Source organism: Pristiophorus japonicus, chromosome 1 (assembly GCF_044704955.1).
Source record: "Pristiophorus japonicus isolate sPriJap1 chromosome 1, sPriJap1.hap1, whole genome shotgun sequence".
NCBI classification, from domain to species: domain Eukaryota; kingdom Metazoa; phylum Chordata; class Chondrichthyes; family Pristiophoridae; genus Pristiophorus; species Pristiophorus japonicus.
This window is the reverse complement of record NC_091977.1, coordinates 521869270-521887987: the sequence shown is the minus strand read 5'-3', so window position 1 is coordinate 521887987 and position 18718 is coordinate 521869270. Positions and strand designations below refer to the sequence as shown.

At 46.1% G+C, this 18718-nt stretch overlaps 1 protein-coding gene across 1 annotated transcript in view; it reads left to right on the top strand.

Moving 5' to 3' along the window:
• The first annotated feature begins 1457 nt into the window (after window positions 1-1457).
• LOC139277618 (cathepsin Z-like) overlaps window positions 1458-18718 on the top strand; it is a 29393-nt gene continuing 12132 nt past the window's right edge. The window contains exons 1-2 of the mRNA XM_070896329.1: window positions 1458-1631; window positions 16600-16763. Of these exons, the coding sequence (XP_070752430.1) occupies window positions 1483-1631; window positions 16600-16763 (313 nt within the window). The 5' untranslated portion in view covers window positions 1458-1482. The remainder of the gene's footprint in view (window positions 1632-16599; window positions 16764-18718) is intronic.

Sequence of the window (18718 nt, the reverse complement as noted above, 5' to 3'; positions counted from 1 at the left end):
GTATCCACCTTGTCGGGCTCCCTCATTATCTTATATGTTTCAATAATATCTCCTCATTCTTCTGAACTCCAACGTGTATAGGCCCAACGTACTCAACCTATCTTCATAAGTCAACCCCCTCATCTCCGGAATCAACGTAGTGAAGCTTCTCTGAACAGCCTCCAATGCAAGTATATTCTTCCTTAAATACGGAGACCAAAACTGTACGCAGTACTACAGGTGTGGCCTCACCAATACCCTGTACAGTTGTAGCAGGACTTCTCTGCTTTTATACTCTATCCCCCTTACAATAAAGACCAACATTCCATTTGCCTTCCTGATTACTTGCTGTACCTGCATACTAACTTTTTGTGTGTCATGCACAAGGACCCCCAGGTCCCTCTGCACTGCAACACTTTGCAATTTTTCTCCATTTAAATTATAATTTGCTTTTCTATTTTTTCTGTCAAAGTGGATAATCTCACACTTTCCCACATTATATTCCATCTGCCAAATTTTTGCCCACTCACTCACTTAGCCTGTCTATATCCCTTTGCAGATTTCCCTTTTGTTGTTTCCCAGGTGGAATACCTGCTCAAGGTCATGGCTCACGTGCAAAGTGTATATCTGTGTGAGGCACTGAAGGTTGCAGGGGCCTGTGGAATCTTACCCCAACAAGAACCAGTAACGTCAGGGTGGATCAGAGGTGAGATGAGATGAGGAGAAATGTTATTCTGTGCCGATTTATTATGATCTGGAATGCATTGCCTGAAAGGGTGGTGGAAGCAGATTCAATAATAACTTTCAAAACAGGAACTGGATAAATACTTGAGGGGGAAAGGTTTGCAGGGCTACAGGGGAAAGATATGGAGAGTGGGGCTGATTGGCTAGCTCAAGCTCCAGAGTCTCCAGAGACTTCAGCACAGAAATCTAAGCTGACACTGCAGTGCAGTGCTGAGGGAGTGCTGCACTGTCGGAGGTGCCGTCTTTCAGATGAGATGTTAAACCGAGGGCCCGTCTGCTCTCTCGGGTGGATGTAAGAGATCCCACGGCACTATTATGAAGAAGAGCAGGATAGTTAGCCCTGGTGTCTAGACCAATATTTATCTCACAATCACCACTAAAAAAAAACACATTATTTGGTCATTCACTGTTTGTGGGAGCTTGCTGTACACAAATTGGCTGCCGCGTTTCCTACATTTACAGCAGTGACCATGCTACGAATGTACTTCATTGGCAGTAAAGTGCTTTGGGATGTCCTGCGGTCGCGAAAGGCGCTATATAAATCCAAGTCTTTCTCTCTGTCAAAGAGCCAGCATAGACACGATGGGCTGAGTGGCCGCATTCTTAGCTGTTTCATTCTATGATTCTACCTCACTTCATTTCCAAATCACTTGAAGCCTTATCCCTTGATATCTGGGGCACCAGCTCTGGTTCTGTGGGCTGGTCAAGTTTCCATCTGCTGCCAACCAGCTGATTCTCATGTGACCCTCTCTCTCCATTATGGATGTTATGGCGTATCCAGGTTGTCAGCTTCTCTGTGCTGTCCTCTTGCTGTGTTGCCTGTCCTTGGGGGCCACGGGGCGATTCTGGGACCCCGACCTGCCGTGCCACAAGCCGCTAGCGCCGGCCGGGAGAGCCCGCACTCTCAGGTAAGGGGCAGTACCGGGGACACGCTGACATTGCGGGCTGTGCCCGAGGACGGGGCAGGAGCCGCCGGCCGGGGCTGTCACCGCTTCACTGGGCTCGGCAAATATGATCCACGTCTCCCTGTCGCTACAAGGACCCGCCCCAGCCCCGCGCTGACTGCGGGGTTCAGCGGCAGCGGGGTACCCGGTCAGTCGGCGCTTCACCCCCGCCCCGCTCACAGGGACAGTCCGCGGCACAGCGCCGCTACACCCTCCCTCTGCCCGGGGTACACAGCCGAGGGAGGGGAGAGGAGGGGGGGGTGAAGAGCGGGGGGCTCACTCACTCACTCACTCCCCCACTCACTCACTCCCTCCCCCACTCACTCACTCCCTCCCCCACTCACTCACTCCCTCCCCTCCCCCACTCACTCCCTCCCCTCCCCCACTCACTCCCTCCCACTCCCCACTCACTCACTCCCCCCCATTCACTCTCACTCCCTCCCTCCCACTCCCGACTCACTCCCACTCCCGACTCACTCCCTCCATCCCACTCCCCACTCACTCCCTCCATCCCACTCCCCACTCACTCCCTCCCTCCCACTCCCCACTCACTCACTCACTCCCCCCCCACTCACTCACTCACCAACCACTCACTCCCTCCCCCACTCACTCACTCCCACTCCCCACTCACTCCCTCCCTCCCCATTCACTCCCTCCCCATTCACTCCCTCCCTCCCCATTCACTCATTCACTCCCTCCCCCATTCACTCATTCTCTGCCTCACTCACTCACTCACTCACTCACTCTCTCCCCCACTCACTCATTCTCCCCACTCACTCATTCTCCCCACTCACTCATTCTCCCCACTCACTCATTCTCCCCGCTCACTCGCTCATTCTCTCCCCGCTCATTCTCTCCCCGCTCACTCACTCATTCTCTCCCCGCTCACTCACTCATTCTCTTCCCGCTCACTCACTCATTCTCTTCCCGCTCACTCACTCATTCTCTCCCCGCTCACTCACTCATTCTCTTCCCGCTCACTCACTCATTCTCTCCCCTGCACCATCATTCAATAAGATCATGGCTGATCATTCCCTCAGTACCCCTTTCCTGCTTTCTCTTCATACCCCTTTGATCTCTTTAGCCGTAAGGACGATTTCTTACTCCCTCTTGAATATATCCAATGAACTGGCATCACCAACTCTCTACGGTAGGGAATTCCACAGATTAACAACTCTCTGAGTGAAGAAATTTCTCCTAATCTCAGTCCTAAATGGCCTGCCCCTTATCCTAGGACTGTGTCCCCTGGTTCTGGACTTCCCCAACATTGGGAACATTCCTCCCACATCTGGCCTGTCCAGTCCAGTCAGAATCTTATATGTTTCTATGAGATCCCCTCTCATCCTTCTAAACTCCAATGTATAAAGGCCCAGTTGATCCAGCCTCTCCTCATATGTCAGTCCAGCCATCCTGGGAATCAGTCAGGTGAACCTTCGCTGCACACCCTCAATAGCAAGAATGTCCTTCCTCAGATTAGGAGACCAAAACTGAACACAATATTCCAGATGAGGCCTCACCAAGGCCCTGTACAACTGCAGTAAGACCTCCCTGCCCCTATACTCAATTCCTCTCGCTATGAAGGCCAACATGCTATTTGCCGCCTTCACCGCCTGCTGTACCTGCATGCCAACTTTCAATGACTGATGAACCATGACACCCAGGTCTCGTTGCACCTCCCCTTTTCCTAATCTGTCACCATTCAGATAATATTCTGCCTTCCTGTTTTAGCCACCAAAGTGGATAACCTCACATTTATCCACGTTATACTGCATCTGCCATGCATTTGCCCACTCACCTAACCTGCCCAATTCACCCTGCAGCCTCTTAGCATCCTCCTCACAGCTTACACTACCACCCAGCTTAATGTCATCTGCAAACTTGGAGATATTACATTCAATTCCTTCATCTAAATCATTAATGTATATTGTAAATAGCTGGGGTCCCAGCACTGAACTTGCAGTACCCCACTAGTCACTGCCTGCCATTCTGAAAAGGATCTGTTTATTCCTACTCTTTGCTTCCTGTTTGCCAACCAGTTCTCTATCCACGTCAATACATTACCGTCAATACATTACCCCCAATACCATGTGCTTTAATTTTGCACACTAATCTCTTGTGTGGGATCTTGTCAAAAGTCTTTTGAAAGTCCAAATACACCACATCCACTGGTTCTCCCTTGTCCACTCTACTAGTTACATTCTCAAAAAATTCTAGAAGATTTGTCAAGCATAATTTCCCTTTCATAAATCGATGCTGACTTGGACCGATCCTGTCACTGCTTTCCAAATGCGCTGCTATTACATCTTTAATAATTGATTGCAACATTTTCCCCACTACCGATGTCAGGCTAACCGATCTATAATTCCCTGTTTTCTCTCTCGCTCCTTTTTTAAAAAGTGGGGTTACATTAGCTACCGTACAATCCATAGAAACTGATCCGGAGTCTATAGAATGTTGAAAAATGACCACTAATGCATCCACTATTTCTAGGGCCACTTCCTTAAGTACTCTGGGATGCAGACTATCAGGTCCCAGGGCTTTATCGGCCTTCAATCCCATCAATTTCCCTAACACAATTTCCTGACTAATAACGATTTCCTTCCGTTCCTTCTTCTTGTTAGACCCTCGGACCCCTAGTATTTGCGGAAGGTTATTTATGCCTTCCTTAGTGAAGACAGAATCAAAGTATTTGTTCAATTGGTTTGCCATTTCTTTGTTCCCCATTATAAATTCACCTGATTCTGACTGCAAAGGACCTACATTTGTCTTCACTAATCTTTTGCTCTTCACATATCTATAGAAGCTTTTGCAGTCAGTTTGTATGTTCCCTGCAAGCTTATACTCTATTTTCCCCCTCCTAATTAAACCCTTTGTCCTCCTCTGCTGAATTCTAAATTTCTCCCAGTCCTCAGGTTTGCTGCTTTTTCTGGCCAATTTATATGCCTCTTCCTTGGATTTAACACTAACCCCTAATTTCCCTTGTTAGCCAAGGTTGAGCTACCTTCCCCGTTTTATTTTTACGCCACAGGGATGTACAATTGTTGAAGTTCATCCATGTGATCTTTAAATGTCTGCCGTTGCCTATCCACCGTCAATCCTTTAAGTATCATTCGCCAGTCTATCTGAGCCAATTCACGTCTTATACCATTGAAGTTACCTTTCCTTAAGTTCAGGACCCTAGTTTCTGAATTAACTGTGTCACTCTCCATCTTAATGAAAAACTCTACCATATTATGGTCACTCTTCCCCAAGGGGCATCGCACAATAAGATTGCTAATTAATCCTCTCTCATTACACAACACCCAGTCTAGGATGGCCAGCTCTCTAGTTGGTTCCTCGACATATTGGTCTGGAAAACCATTCCTTATAAGCGCCAGGAAATCCTCATCCACTGTATTGCTACCAGTTTGGTTAGCCCAATCTATATGTAGATTAAAGTCACCCATGATAACTGCTGTACCTTTATAGCATGCATCCCTAATTTCCTGTTTGATGCCATCCCCAACCTCACTACTACTGTTTGGTGGTCTGTACACATTTCCCACTTGCGTTTTCTGCCCTTTGGTGTTCCGCAGCTCTACCCATACAGATTCCACATCATCCATGCTAATGTCCTTCCCTACGCTAATCTCTTTAATGAGCAACGCTACCACACCTTTTCCTTTCTGTCTATCCTTCCTGAATATTGAATACTCCTGGATATTGAGTTCCCAGCCTTGGTCATCCTGGAGCCATGTCTCCGTAATCCCAATTACATCATATCCATTAACAGCTGTCTGCGCAGTTAATTCATCCACCTTATTACAAATGCTCCTTGCATTGAGACACAGAGCCTTCAGACTTGTTTTTTTTAACACTCTTTGTCCTTTTAGAATTATGTTATAATATGGCCCTTTTTAACTTTTGCATTTGATTTCTCTGCCCTCCACTTTTCCTTATCTCCTTTCTATCTTTTGCTTCTGCCCAATTTTACTTCCTCCTGAATCCCTGCATAGATTCCCCTCCCCAACAGCACTAGCAAACACTCCCTCTCGGACATCGGTTCCGGTCCTGCCCAGGTGCAGACCATCCAGTTTGTACTGGTCCCACCTTTCCCAGAACAGATTCCAATCTCCCAGGAATTTGAATCCCTCCCTCTTGCACCATTGCTCAAGCTATGTATTCATCTTAACTATCCTGCTATTTCTACTCTGACTAGCACGTGGCAGTGGTAGCAATCCTGAGATTACTACCTTTTGAGGTACTACTTTTTAATTTAACTCCTAGCTTTCTAAATTCAGCCTGTAGGTCCTCATCCCGTTTTTTACCTATATCGTTGGTACCCATATGCACCACGACAACTGGCTGTTCACCCTCCCCCTGCAGCAGGCCCTGCAGCCGCTCCGAGTCATCCTTGACCGTTGCACCAGGGAAGCAACATACCTTCCTGGAATCTCGATTGCGGCCACAGAAACGCCTATCTATTCCCCTTACAATAGCATCCCCTATCACTATAGCTCTCCCACTCTTTTTCCTGCCCTCCTGTACAGCACAGCCACCCATGGTGCCATGAACTTGGCTGCTGCTGCCTTCACCTGATGAGCCATCTCCCCCCATCAGTATCCATAGTGGTATATCTGTTTTGGAGGGAGATGACCGCTGCAATACCTTCCTTCCCTTGTTCTGCCTGTTGGTCACCTATTCACTATCTGCCTTTACCTGTGGTGTGTCCAACTCACTAAAAGCTATTCGCGACATCCTCAGCATTGCGGATGCTCCAGAGTGAATCCATGCGCAGCTCCAGAGCCGCGATGCGGTCTTACAGGAGCTGCAGCTGGACACACTTCCTGCACACATAGTAGTCAGGGATACTGGAAGTGTCCCTGTTTTTTCACATAGCACAGGAGGAGCATGACATGGGTCTGGGCTCTCCTGCCATGACTTAACACTTAAATTAACTTAATTTGGCAACAATGCCAAAGGTTTCTTACTGATAAGAAAAAGAAAAACTACTCACCAATCAGTTCTTACTTACTTACATCAATGCCAAATGTTTCCTACCGAAAGAAAAATATAAAATACTCACCAATCCACCAGCCAATCACTTACCCGCTTGGCTGTGATGTCATGCTTCAATTTCTTTTTACTTCTTTGTTTACTTTCTGCCCCTGCTGCAGCTGGCCTGTGCTGTACGAAATTATGATTCCATGATTTCAGTATGAAGCTGGCAACTACAAACTTGCTCAATGAACAGAGCTTTCATTGGTTGCTCTGGCTTGTTTGAATTTGCATAACTGACACTCAGATTCAGAAATAATTGGTTGTCATACTTTTAACTGAACATATCTCACAGTTTCTGATCATCCAAAAGTGTGCCTATTGTTCCCTTCAGACCTGCGATTTGACCAGTCTTGCAACATACGTACCAAATTTCTCTAGGAAATGTGTTTGTGTGTATTTTAACTGCAGCTGGCTTTGAAGTCTTGTGACTGGATTTAAAGAGAGGCACCAAGCCAAGAATATTAAATTTTTGAGGTCAATACTAATCAGTGTCACTGAAGCGATGGCTTGAGAAGTTGAAAGCTGCATTCATTCTTCAAATAACAGTGCATCAGCATTTCCGTTTTGGAAATCACAGTGATCATTTTCCATCCTTCAAGGACAACACTCCATTGCAACAGAAGTGCGTTTTCACCACATGTTGACGATAAGCATAAAAGTGACTCATCGAATAATACAGCACAAAAGGAGGCCCATTGTGACTGTGCCAGCTCTTTGAAAGAGCTATCCAATTAATCCGTTCCCCTGCCCGATCCCAATAGCCCTGCAAATTTCTCTCCTTCATGTACGTTTTCCCCTTTTAAATATTTAAGGATTGCAGTCAGCAAATGTAGTTCCAGATAACTATAGGTGTAGCTTCTGTAGTTGTAGTAACTATAACTGGGAATGATAGCACAGTGGTTCTGTTACTGGACCTAGTAATCCCGAGGCCTGGACCAATGATCCGGAGACACAAGTTCAAATCCACCAGGGCAGCTGGGGAATTTAAATTCAATTCAATAAATCTGGAATAAAAAGTTAATATCAATAATGATGACCATAAAACTACCACATTGTTTTAACAATCCATCTAGTTTATTAAGGTACTGGCCGATATGTGACTCCAAAACCACTGCAGTGTGGTTGACTTCTAATTGCCCTATGAAATGGCCGAGCAAGCCACTCAGTTATATTCAAGAAGGCAGCTCACCAATTGGGGATGGACGATAAATGCAGTGGCCTTGCTGGTGATGCATCCTATGAATTAATAAAAAAAAACGGACACTCCTTTTTAATAGCAGATTAAGCTATCTTTTATGGTGTTAGCTTGCGACTTGTATAAACCACTGGATGTTCTTCCCTAAACCATTGTCCTGGCCCATTAAAGCTCTCGTGTCTTTATCTGATAAGTCAGTGTCTCTAACTGTGAAAGTTAGAGAGTACAGTACTTGGGCCAACATAGCACAGGGCATATTTCAGACTTGTGAAATAATGTTTTGCCTCAATGGACCAGACTGGGATAAGGAGAGGATTTGCATTTATATAGAGCTTTTTCACGACCTCAGGACATCCCAAAGTATTTTACAGCCAATGAAGTACTCTTGAAGTGTAGTCACTGCTGTAATGTAGGGAAATGTGACAGCAAATTTGCGTACAGCAAGCTCCCACAAACAGCAAATAGATACATGACCAGATAATCTGTTTTCAGTGATGTTTGTTTTGGCCAGGACACCGGGGGAACACTCCTGCTCTTCTTCTAATAGTGTCATGGCATCCTTTACATCCACCCGAGAGGGCAGACGGGGGCCTCGGTTTAACGTCTCTTCTGAAAGATGACACCCACGACAGTGCAGCGCTTCCTCAGCGCTGCGTTAGAATGTCAGTGAGAACCTTGTAGATTCTTGGGCTACCTCCCTGTAGGCAAAGAATAAATATGGCATGGTTTTATCCCAGATCCTGAGGTTCTGCTCCGTACAGGAGAGTGTAGCATACAAATCGGGTGCGCTGCTCAACTTCTGTCATCTGAGGATGGTATGGATTGGATCAAAGTTGCTATTTGGCACTGTTGCCATAATTGAGTGACAAAGTGAGATGTAAAATCAGTTTCCTGATCAGACACAATTACTTCTGGGAATTCAGGTCAAGTGAGCATAACATCTGCATGGATACGAAGCTTGCCACATCTGGATACCTGGATGTGTGGCCCATTATGGCTAATGTGCACTGTTTGCCTGATGGACTTCTGTTGGACACGGACCGACAATATCAAAGGTCACTCTTTTGAAACATTTGTTAATAATAAGTGCGGGCTGCAGTTGAGCTTTGTCGCAGCTCCTGATATAGCCCAACTTTGACATTGGTCACATTGCAACAAAATTCAGCATGTCTTCAGATATAGAAACATAGAAAATAGGTGCAGGAGTAGGCCAATCGGCCCTTCTAGCCTGCACTGCCATTCAATGAGTTCATGGCTGAACATGCAACTTCAGTACCCCATTCCTGCTTCCTCGCCATACCCCTTGATTCCCCGAGTAGTAAGGACTACATCTAACTCCCTTTTGAATATATTTACTGAATTGGCCTCAACAACTTTCTGTGGTAGAGAATTCCACAGGTTCACCACTCTCTGGGTGAAGAAGTTTCTCCTCATCTCGGTCCCAAATGGCTTACCCCTTATCCTTAGACTGCGACCCCTGGTTCTGGACCTCCCTAACACTGGGAACATTCTTCCCGCATCTAACCTGCCCAAACCCATCAGAACCCTAAACGTTTCTATGAGGTCCCCTCTCATTCCTCCGAACTCCAGTGAATACAAGCCCAGTCGATCCAGTCTTTCTTGATAGGTCAGTCCCGCCATCCCAGGAATCAGTCTGGTGAACCTTCGCTGCACTCCCTCAATAGCAAGAATGTCCTTCCTCAGGTTAGGAGACCAAAACCGTACACAATACTCCAGGTGTGGCCTCACCAAGGCCCTGTACAACTGTAGCAACACCTCCCTGCCCCCGTACCCATATCCCCTCGCTATGAAGGCCAACATGCCATTTGCTTTCTTAACCGCCTGCTGTACCTGCATGCCAACCTTCAATGACTGATGTACCATGACACCCAGGTCTCGTTGCATCTCCCCCTTTCCCAATCTGTCACCATTCAGATAATAGTCTGTCTCTCTGTTTTTACCACCAAAGTGGATAACCTCACATTTATCCACATTATACGTCATCTGCCATTCATTTGCCCACTCACCTAACCTATCCAAGTCGCCCTGCAGCCCCATAGCATCCTCCTCGCAGCTCACACTGCCACCCAACTCAGTGTCATCCGCAAACCTGGAGATACTACATTTAATCCCCTTGTCTAAATCATTAATGTACAGTGTAAACAGCTGGGGCCCCAGCACAGAACCTTGCGGTACCCCACTAGTCACCGTCCGCTATTCTGAAAAGTACCCATTTACTCCTACTCTTTGCTTCCTGTCTGACAACCAGTTCTCAATCCATGTCAGCACACTACCCCCAATCCCATGTGCTTTAACTTTGCACATCAATCTCTTGTGTGGGACCTTGTCGAAAGCCTTCTGAAAGTCCAAATATACCACATCAACTGGTTCTCCCTTGTCCACTCTACTGGAAACATCCTCAAAAAATTCCAGAAGATTTGTCAAGCATGATTTTCCTTTCACAAATCCATGCTGACTTGGACCTATCATGTCACCTCTTTCCAAATGCGCTGCTATGACATCCTTAATAATTGATTCCATCATTTTACCCACTACCGATGTCAGGCTGACCGGTCTATAATTCCGTTTTCTCTCTCCCTCTTTTTTAAAAAGTGGGGTTACATTGGCTACCCTCCACTCAATAAGAACTGATCCAGAGTCAATGGAATGTTGGAAAATGACTGTTAATGCATCCGCTATTTCCAAGGCCACCTCCACAAGTACTCTGGGATGCAGTCCATCAGGCCCTGGGGATTTATCGGCCTTCAATCCCATCAATTTCCCCAACACAATTTCCCGACTAATAAGGATTTCCCTCAGTTCCTCCTCCTTACTAGACCTATAGTAGGCCAATGAAACAATTCTGGCCTCTTGTGCATCCCCGATTTTTATCGTTCCACCATTGGCGGCCGTGCCTTTAGCTGCCTGGGTCCCAAGCTCTGGAATTCCCTCCCTAAACCGCTCCACCTCTCTACCTCTCCTTCCCCCTTTAAGACGCTCCTTAAAACCTACCTCTATGACCAAGCTTTTGGTCACCTGCCCTAACATAATATAAGAACATAAGAAATAGGAGCAGGTGTAGGCCATTTGGCCCCTCGAGCCTACTCTGCCATTCAATAAGATCATGGCTGATCTGATCATGGACTCCGCTCCTCTTCCCCGCCCGTTCCCCATAACCCTTTACTCTCCTATCACTCAAAAATCTGTCTATCTCCGCCTTCAATATATTCAATGACCCAGCCTCCACAGCTCTCTGGGGCAGAGAATTCCACAGATTTACAACCCTCTGAGAGAAGAAATTCCTCCTCATCTCAGTTTTAATTGGGCGGTTTCTATGGCTCGGTGTCAATTTTGTTTGATAATGCTCTTGTGAAGAGCCTTGGGGTGTTTTATCACCTTTAAAGGTGCTATATAAATACAAGTTGTTGTTTAGCAGTCTGTATTTTGTATCCCTGCAAGAGGAATATGATGGGCAAATGTTTTGTAAATCTTTTTGGTACGCTTATGGCACCACTATTTGTCAGAACTCTTCCAGTTGCTGTACCTCAACAGGTTTGGAGTTGTAAAACCAGACCAAACTTGTCCTCATAACAAGGCCGGCCTGTTGGTTCAGGCTCTGTGTCTCAGATGCCATGGATGGTGTGCCCCCTGTAATGTAGGGTCAGTCTGCTAAGCCTCTGCCAACCCCTTGGTGATCTAGAATTACCTAGGTTCCCCTGGTTGACTGCTTAACGTAGAATATTGCATGCAGGAAGGTTGTCTCTCTCTTTGAAATAATAGAGGAATGAGAAAAAGGAACGGCAGTAATCATGGGGGATTTTAACCTACATATCGATTGGTCAAATCAAATCGGACGGGGTAGCCTGGAGGAGGAATTCATAGAATGCATACGGGATTGTTTCTTAGACCAGTATGCTACAGAACCTACAAGGGAGCAAGCTATCTTAGATCTGGTCCTGTGTAATGAGACAGGAATAATAAACAATCTCCTAGTAAAAGATCCTCTCGGAATGAGTGATCACAGTATGGTTGAATTTGTAATACAGATTGAGGCTGAGGGAATAGTGTCTCAAACGAGCGTACTATGCTTAAACAAAGGGGACTACAGTGGGATGAGGGCAGAGTTGGCTAAAGTAGACTGGAAACACAGACTAAACGGTGGCACAATTGAGGAACAGTGGAGGACTTTTAAGGAGCGCTTTCATAGTGCTCAACAAAAATATATTCCAATGAAAAAGAAGGGAGCTAAGAGAAGGGATAACCAGACGTGGAGAACCAAGGAAATAAAGGAGAGTATCAAATTAAAAACCAATCCGTATAAGGTGGCCAAGGTTAGTGGGAAACTAGAAGATTGGGAAAATTTTAAACGACAGCAAAGAATGACTAAGAAAGCAATAAAGAAAGGAAAGATAGATTACGAAAGTAAACTTGTGCAAAACATAAAAACAGATAGTAAAAGCTTTTACAGATATATAAAACGGAAAAGAGTGACTAAAGTAAATGTTGGTCCCTTAGAAGATGAGAAGGGGGATTTAATAATGGGAAATGTGGAAATGGCTGAGACCTTAAACAATTATTTTGCTTCGGTCTTCACAGTGGAAGACACAAAAACCATGCCAAAAATTGCTATTCACGGGAATGTGGGAAGGGAGGACCTTGAGACAATCACTATCACTAGGGGGTATGTGCTGGACAGGCTAATGGGACTCAAGGTAGACAAGTCCCCTGGTCCTGATGAAATGCATCCCAGGGTATTAAAAGAGATGGCGGAAGTTATAGCAGATGCATTCGTTCTAATCTACCAAAATTCTCTGGACTCTGGGGAGGTACCAGCGGATTGGAAAGCAGCTAATGTAACGCCTCTGTTTAAAAAAGGGGGCAGACAAAAGGCAGGTAACTATAGGCCGGTTAGTTTAACATCTGTAATGGGGAAAATGCTTGAAACTATCATTAAGGAAGAAATAGCGGGACATCAAGATAGGAATAATGCAATCAAACAGAGGCAACATGGATTCATGAAGGGGAAATCATGTTTAACTAATTTACTGGAATTCTTTGAGGATATAATGAGCATGGTGGATAGAGGTGTACCGATGGATGTGGTGTATTTAGATTTCCAAAAGGCATTCGATAAGGTGCCACACAAAAGGTTACTGCAGAAGATAAAGGTACGCGGAGTCAGAGGAAATGTATTAGCATGGATAGAGAATTGGCTGGTTAACAGAAAGCAGAGAGTCGGGATAAATGGGTCCTTTTCGGGTTGGAAATCGGTGGTTAGTGGTGTGCCACAGGGATCGGTGCTGGGACCACAACTGTTTACAATATACATGGATGACCTGGAAGAGGGGACAGAGTGTAGTGTAACAAAATTTGCAGATGACACAAAGATTAGTGGGAAAGCAGGTTGTGTAGAGGACACAGAGAGGCTGCAAAGAGATTTAGATAGGTTAAGCGAATGGGCTAAGGTTTGGCAGATGGAATACAATGTCGGAAAGTGTGAGGTCATCCACCTTGGGGAAAAAAAACAGTAAAAGGGAATATTATTTGAATGGGGAGAAATTACAACATGCTGCGGTGCAGAGGGACCTGGGGGTCCTTGTGCATGAATCCCAAAAAGTTAGTTTGCAGGTGCAGCAGGTAATCAGGAAGGCGAATGGAATGTTGGCCTTCATTGCGAGAGGGATGGAGTACAAAAGCAGGGAGGTCCTGCTGCAACTGTATAGGGTATTGGTGAGGCCGCACCTGGAGTACTGTGTGCAATTTTGGTCACCTTACTTAGGAAGGATATACTAGCTTTGGAGGGGGTGCAGAGACGATTCACTAGGCTGATTCCGGAGATGAGGGGGTTACCTTATGATGATAGATTGAGTAGACTGGTTATTTACTCGTTGGAGTTCAGAGGATGAGGGGTGATCTTATAGAAACATTTAAAATAATGAAAGGGATAGACAAGATAGAGGCAGAGAGGTTGTTTCCACTGGTCGGGGAGACTAGAACTAGGGGGCACAGCCTCAAAATACGGGAGCGCCAATTTAAAACCGAGTTGAGAAGGAATTTCTTCTCCCAGAGGGTTGTGAATCTGTGGAATTCTCTGCCCAAGGAAGCAGTTGAGGCTAGCTCATTGAATGTATTCAAGTCACAGATAGATAGATTTTTAACCAATAAGGAAATTAAGGGTTACGGGGAGCGGGCGGGTAAGTGGAGCTGAGTCCACGGCCAGATCAGCCATGATCTTGTTGAATGGCGGAGCAGGCTCGAGGGGCTAGATGGCCTACTGCTGTTCCTAATTCTTATGTTCTTATGTTCTTATAATGTAACATAGCTTGACATCACTGTGGTAGTGGCAGACTCCTCACCCCAAGACCTGGCTGTCAGCTGAGCTGAGTTTGCCACAGCGGCCAGTACTGCCACTAAATTGGACTCGCTTTTCTCTGCAGTCTTTGCCTGCCTCTGAGTCACCATTAAAGCGTTCTTAGCTAAACCAGTTTTGGTGTCCCCATCATTCAAAGCATTGCACAGAAAATCCTCGAAATGTACTGTTACGTATTTAACCTCTTGCAACCTGTAATATACTGCCACCAGAGGGCCTACCTGTTGGAGTCCCAAGAGATCCCAGCATCCTTTGGGAGCACGGTATATAAGCAGGCCACCCACGTGGTACCTGCACTCTGGAGTCTTACTAAAGGAGCTAAGGTCACACTTGCTCATTGTACGCAGTACTCAGTTCCATACTTTATTCTTGATGCATCAGGTACCAGAATGGATAGTCCTACTTTTCCTTTTTGTTCCCAACTATAAGTGTTGCTCTAGCTGGACCGTGACCAGTGGTACATCAATTGACCCAGTGAGATTATGAATTTGGGCCATCTTCCACCTTAAGTATTGCTTGCCTACTGGATGTGTGGTGGTTCCAATTTTAGGATACGCCCAATAAAGAAAGGACTTGCATTGATACAAGAACATAAGAATTAGGAGCAGGAATAGGCCATTCGGCCATTTGAGCCTGCTCTGCCATTCAGTAAGATCATGGCTGATCTTCGACCTCAACTCTACTTTCGCGCCCTATACCCATAAACCTCAATTCCCTTAATATCCAAAAACCTATCGATCTCAGCCTTGAATATATTCAACAACTGAGCATCCACAGCTCTGGGGTAGAGGCTCCAAAGATTTACCACCCTCTGAGTGAAGAAATGTCTCCTCATCTCAGTCCTAAATGACCGACCCCTTATTCTGAGACTATGACCCCATGTGTTGGACTCCCCAGCCAGGGGAAACATTCGAGATATAGTACCTTTTATTTCAGAACGTTTTTGAAGTTGCTTTTGCTTTTGAAGTGTAATCGCTGTTATGTATGACTAATCCTTCAGTGGTTTATTAATTAGGACTGTGTGTAAGAATTCATCAGATCTCGTTGTGCACTCCACACAGTCTGATGGTTATTAAATTTCCTGTTGGTATTTCGGAATGTTCATTGCTCGCACTGTGTCCCGTTTTGGTTACAAGTTGGGCACATTAGATTTTTTTAAAATATATACGTACATGGGATGTGGGCGTTGCTGGCAAGGGCAGCATTTATTGGCCATCCCTAATTGCCCTTGAGAAGGTGGTGGTGAGTTGCCACTTGCAGTCATATTGCAGAATCGGTGCAGTCCGTGTGGTGAAGGTACTCCCACGGTGACTTGGGTACACGGTGATTGGGGTTTGGTACAGCTGAGTGGTTTGCTGGGCCATTTCAGCGGGGCAGTTAAGAGTCAATCACATTGTTGCGGGTCTGGAGTCACATATAGTGACGTTACAAGGACACCCTCAAAGCCTCCCTGACAAAGTGCAACATCCCCACCGATACCTAGAAGTCTCTGGCCAAAGACCACCCTAAGTGGAGGAAATGCATCCGGGAGGGCGTTGAGCACCTCGAGTCTCATCGCCGAGAGCATGCAGAAATCAAGCGCAGGCAGCGGAAAGAGCGTGCGGTAAACCAGTCCCACCCACCCTTTCCTTCAACGACTATCTGTCCCACCTGTGACAGAGACAATGGCTCTCGTATTGGACTGTTCAGCCACCTAAGGACTCATTTTTAGAGTGAAAACTAGTCTTCCTCGATTCCGAGGGACTGCCTATGAGGATGATAGGCCAGACCGAGTAAGGACGGCAGATTTCCTTCCATTAGTCAACCAGATAGGTTTTACAACAACCCGGTAGTTTGATGGCCACTATTATTGATACTAACTTTTTAATTCCAGATTTATTGAATTAACTGAATTAAAATTCCCCCAGTTACATTTGAACTCACATTTGAACTCATTATTGGTCTAGGCGCCTGGATTACTAGTCCAGGAACCTAACCATTACGCTACCGTACCCTTATCTCTGTCGCTCTGTGTTTTTTTCACTCTCTGGCGACCTCTAGGCTCTCAGGATCTCTGCATGTACAGTAGGCTAGCTTTGTCTCCCACCAGCTGATTGATCACAATCCAACTACTTCCGCTTCCTTTGTGTCAGTCCAAAATTGAATAGGTCGCAATGTGGGGACAGATGAATGTTCTTGGTAAGGTGGCATTTCTAGAAACTGTCCATCGTGGGCAGTTAAATGGTCACGGGTCGATTTATAGCCATTCTGCGGAATCAGCGGGTTTATTGGGCAGAATGGCCTGTCCGTATTCCATGCTGCCTTGCGTAAAATATCTCTCTTTCCAGGACTTACCCTCGACCGCACGAGTATATTAAAGCCTCCGAGTTGCCAAAGGTCTGGGATTGGCGCGATGTGAATAACACAAGCTACGTCAGTATCACCCGTAACCAGCATATTCCTCAATACTGTGGCTCATGCTGGGCCATGGGGTCAACGAGCGCACTTGCAGGTGAGTTTAAGTTGCAACACTCGTTCCCGCTGTCTGTTCTCCCACCCAACTCGCCTCAATACCTGCTAAAGTAAACCGCTGCAATATGAAATAAAAGCAGAAAATGCTGGAAGCACTCCGCGAGTCAGGCAGCATCCGTGGAGAGAGAAACAGCGTTATCATCATCATGCTGGCCTTCATAGCGAGGGGATTTGAGTACAGGAGCAGGGAGGTCTTACTACAGTTGTACAGGGCTTTGGTGAGGCCTCATCTTGAATATTGTGTACAGTTTTGGTCTCCTAATCTGAGGAAGGACATTCTTGCTATTGAAGGAGTATAGCGAAGGTTCACCAGACTGATTCCCGGGATGGCAGGACTGACATATGAAGAAAGACTGGATCGACTAGGCTTATATTCACTGCAATTTAGAAGAATGAGAGGGAATCTCATAGAAACATATAAAATTATGACGGGACTGGACGGGTTAGATGCAGGAAAAATGTTCCCGATGTTGGGGAAGTCACAGTCTAAGAATAAGGGGTAAGCCATATAGGTCCGAGATGAGGAGAAACTTTTTCACCAGAGAGTGGTGAACCTGTGGAATTCTCTACCACAGAAAGTTGTTGAGTTCAGTTCGTTGGATATATTCAAGAGGGAGTTAGATGTGGCCCTTATGGCTAAAGGGATCAAGGGGTATGGAGAGAAAGCAGGAATGGGGTACTGAAGTTGTATGATCAGCCATGATCATATTGAATGGTGGTGCAGGCTCGAAGGGCCTGCATCTATTTTCTATGTTTCTATCATAGGCGGTCCCTCGAACGAGGATGACTTGCTTCCACACGAGTTCACAGATGTTTCAATGAAGGACCCCGTGTTCCAGTCCTGAACTCCTGTTGAGGGGGTGGAAGATGCCTGTGCATGGATTTTTTTAACGTGTGAGCGTTTTAGATCGATGACCTTTCGTCAGAACTGGGAAAAGTTACTGATGCAACAGGTTTTAAGCAAGTGTAAGGGGCAGAGAAAGGAGGGAGTAGAGGAAAGAACAAGAGGGAAGGTCTGTGATCAGATTGAGGGACAAATGGGGCGATGGTGCGAGGCAAAAGCGGATGGTAATGGGACAAGTTAAGAAACAAACGATGGGTCTGGAGGAGGTGCCAATGTCAACAATAGAATCATGACCAACAGCTGCTGCCCGAGGAAATGGGGCAGAGATTATGGTCTGAAATTGATGAACTCGATGTTGAGTGCAGAAGGCTGTAAAGTGTCTAATCGAAAGATGAGGTGCTGTTTCTCGAGCTTCCCTTGAGCTGTGATAGGATGGTAGGTAGCGATAAGAAAAGACAACTTATGGGCTTGGGGTGAAATTGGATCATTTTATGGTAGCTCAGAAATTGGAGGACACAAGTTTCAAGGTATCGCCCATAAATATTCAATCTTGTTGCAGGGAGTCCTGCAATGTGTAGGTTGAGATCTCACCATTGGGTCTGGCCCCCATTGGACGTACCCTGATTGCAGTGGGTTTTGCTCTGGATATCTCATAGCTGCGTGAGATATCCTGATGTTTCTGTGCACCCTGACCCTGAATCAGGCCGTACAAGGAGATTAAACACTTACTAATACACATGAATAAAGGAAAGGCTTGCATTGAAATACAGGTTGAACCTCCCTTATCTGGAACCCTCAGGACCTGGCCTGTTCTGGATAAGGGATTTTTCCGGACAAGGGGTGGTCACGTTAAATTGGACGGTACAGGTACTGAGCAAGGGGATAGCGGGGCAGGCTGGCTTGGGGCTGGGAGTGCGGCAGAGAGATAATATGGGGTGGGGGGGGGGGGGGGGTGGAGACGATGGATTACGGGGTCAGGCCAGCGATTGCGGGAGTCAGCAGCGAGGAAGGACTTCAATTTGTTCATGTTGGAGTTCTGCGCATGTGCCACCTGGTGGCCGGGAATGGTTCTGAATGAGGGGTTGATTCTG